Raw genomic sequence first — 1,643 nt, forward strand, 5'->3', positions numbered from 1 at the left:
GCCCGACCCTCTGCCACTCGGCTTTGCTGCGGTTTCTTCTGCCACCTGGTGCCCATGGCTCTGGGCTTGGGCTCCGTCCCTTTGGCCAGGACAGGGCGAGCGGAGCCCATGGATGTGCCCGAGAGCTGCGGGTCGGGGCCAGGGGGCCAGGGGCAGCTTTCCCTCGTTGCAAGCCAGTTGCTCCCACAGTGGGTTTGCCTGGGGGGTGAGACAAGAGGACCGAGGTGAAGCCACGCGGCCGGGGTGGGCACAGCTCCAAGGGAGCCCCGTGCAGGCGGGTGACCTAGGGTCTTGCGGCATGACCGCGTGATGGCATGAAATCGCTCCTCCCGGGTATGCCAGGCTGCCAGGGATGGGACTGAGGGGGACACGGGTCCCCTCCCACTCTCCAGGCCAATAAATCTGGTGGGGCGGCAGCCCTGCACCAAGGCAGTTCCTCTCCCGGCACCAACCTCAGCTCCTGGGACCATGGGCCAGCTGCAGCTCTGGCTTGCCATTCTGGCCGGGGTCTCGGGGATCCTGGCCCAGGAAGGTAGGGGCAATGCCAGGGGACAGGAGCAGGCACAGCGTGGGGCAGGTCCAGGGGGGACATGGCAGCAGCTCTCGGAGCCCTCTGCTTCGTGCCAGAGCCCAGTCAGTGGGGCTGGAGGATGCTGAAGCAAGGCTGGCCTCAGCAGAGGGGATGTCAGGGATGCGGAGTCACTGGGAGGAGCTGAGGAAGGCTCAGAGGCAGTTAGAGGGGACTGCAGGACACCCCAACCTCCCACCGCGTCCCCTCTCTCGACCCCCAGACCTGTACCGAAAGGTGTTCATCTTCCGGAAGGACCCCAGTGATGCCTATGTGGTGGTGAGGGCCAAGCTCGAGCAGCCACTGCAGAACTTCACTGTGTGCCTGCGGTCCTACACCGACCTGACCCGGCCCTACAGCCTCTTCTCCTGCGCCACCAAGGCACAGGACAACGAGATCCTCCTCTTCAAGCCCAAGCCCAGTGAGTACCGGCTCTACGTGGGGGGCAAGGTCGTCACCTTCCGCGTCCCCGAGGGACGCGGGGACTGGGAGCATGTCTGCGCTAGCTGGGAGTCGGCCACCGGCATCGCCGAGTTTTGGCTCAACGGGAAGCCCTGGCCCCGCAAGGGACTGCAGAGGGGCTACACAGTGGGGACAGAGGTGGCCATCCTACTGGGGCAGGAGCAGGATGCCTTTGGGGGCGGCTTCGACATCTACAACTCCTTCTCGGGTGAGCTGGCCGATGTCTACCTGTGGGACATGGGGCTGTCCCCAGAAAAGATGCGAGCTGCCTATCAGTCCCTGCGCTTGCCGCCCGCCGTCCTGGCCTGGAAGAGCCTGAGCTACGAAGTGAAGGGCGATGTGGTGGTGAAACCCCGGCTCCGGGAGGTGCTGGGGCCATGAGAGCTGGCTGGATCCGTGGCTGGGGCGGCCTTAGGCCCTGCTCTCCCTTCCCCATCCCCATCATCCCTTCACCTCTACAACCCACCAAGAAGAAGGTGTCTGCGTGCCCCAGCCGGGGAGCTCCAGTCGGGACAGGGCTCGGATGGAGCTGGGGAGGGCTGGGGGCACCACTCAGCCTGGCAAGGTCTCCCCAAGCGCCAGCACCCTCCACCGACCCGTCCCTGACGCCTGG

At 65.7% G+C, this 1,643-nt stretch overlaps 1 protein-coding gene across 1 annotated transcript; it reads left to right on the forward strand.

The window, feature by feature from the left end:
* The first annotated feature begins 468 nt into the window (after positions 1-468).
* Positions 469-1,411, forward strand: LOC104620329 (serum amyloid P-component-like). The gene is made up of 2 exons (XM_010286512.1): positions 469-532; positions 792-1,411. Exons 1-2 carry the CDS (start codon positions 469-471, stop codon positions 1,409-1,411), a joined length of 684 nt encoding a protein of 227 aa, XP_010284814.1.
* Positions 1,412-1,643: the final 232 nt, after the last annotated feature.

This window comes from Phaethon lepturus, unplaced genomic scaffold, assembly GCF_000687285.1.
Source record: "Phaethon lepturus isolate BGI_N335 unplaced genomic scaffold, ASM68728v1 scaffold30824, whole genome shotgun sequence".
In the NCBI taxonomy this organism is placed as follows: Eukaryota; Metazoa; Chordata; class Aves; order Phaethontiformes; family Phaethontidae; genus Phaethon; species Phaethon lepturus.

What these genes read in the sequence shown, in the direction of transcription:
- LOC104620329 (XM_010286512.1), top strand. Translation starts at nt 469, where the DNA reads ATGGGCCAGCTGCAGCTCTGGCTTGCCATTCTGGCCGGGGTCTCGGGG. An exon ending in GGGGATCCTGGCCCAGGAAG is followed by an intron (nt 533 to 791) that starts GTAGGGGCAATG and finishes CTCGACCCCCAG; the next exon opens with ACCTGTACCGAAAGGTGTTC.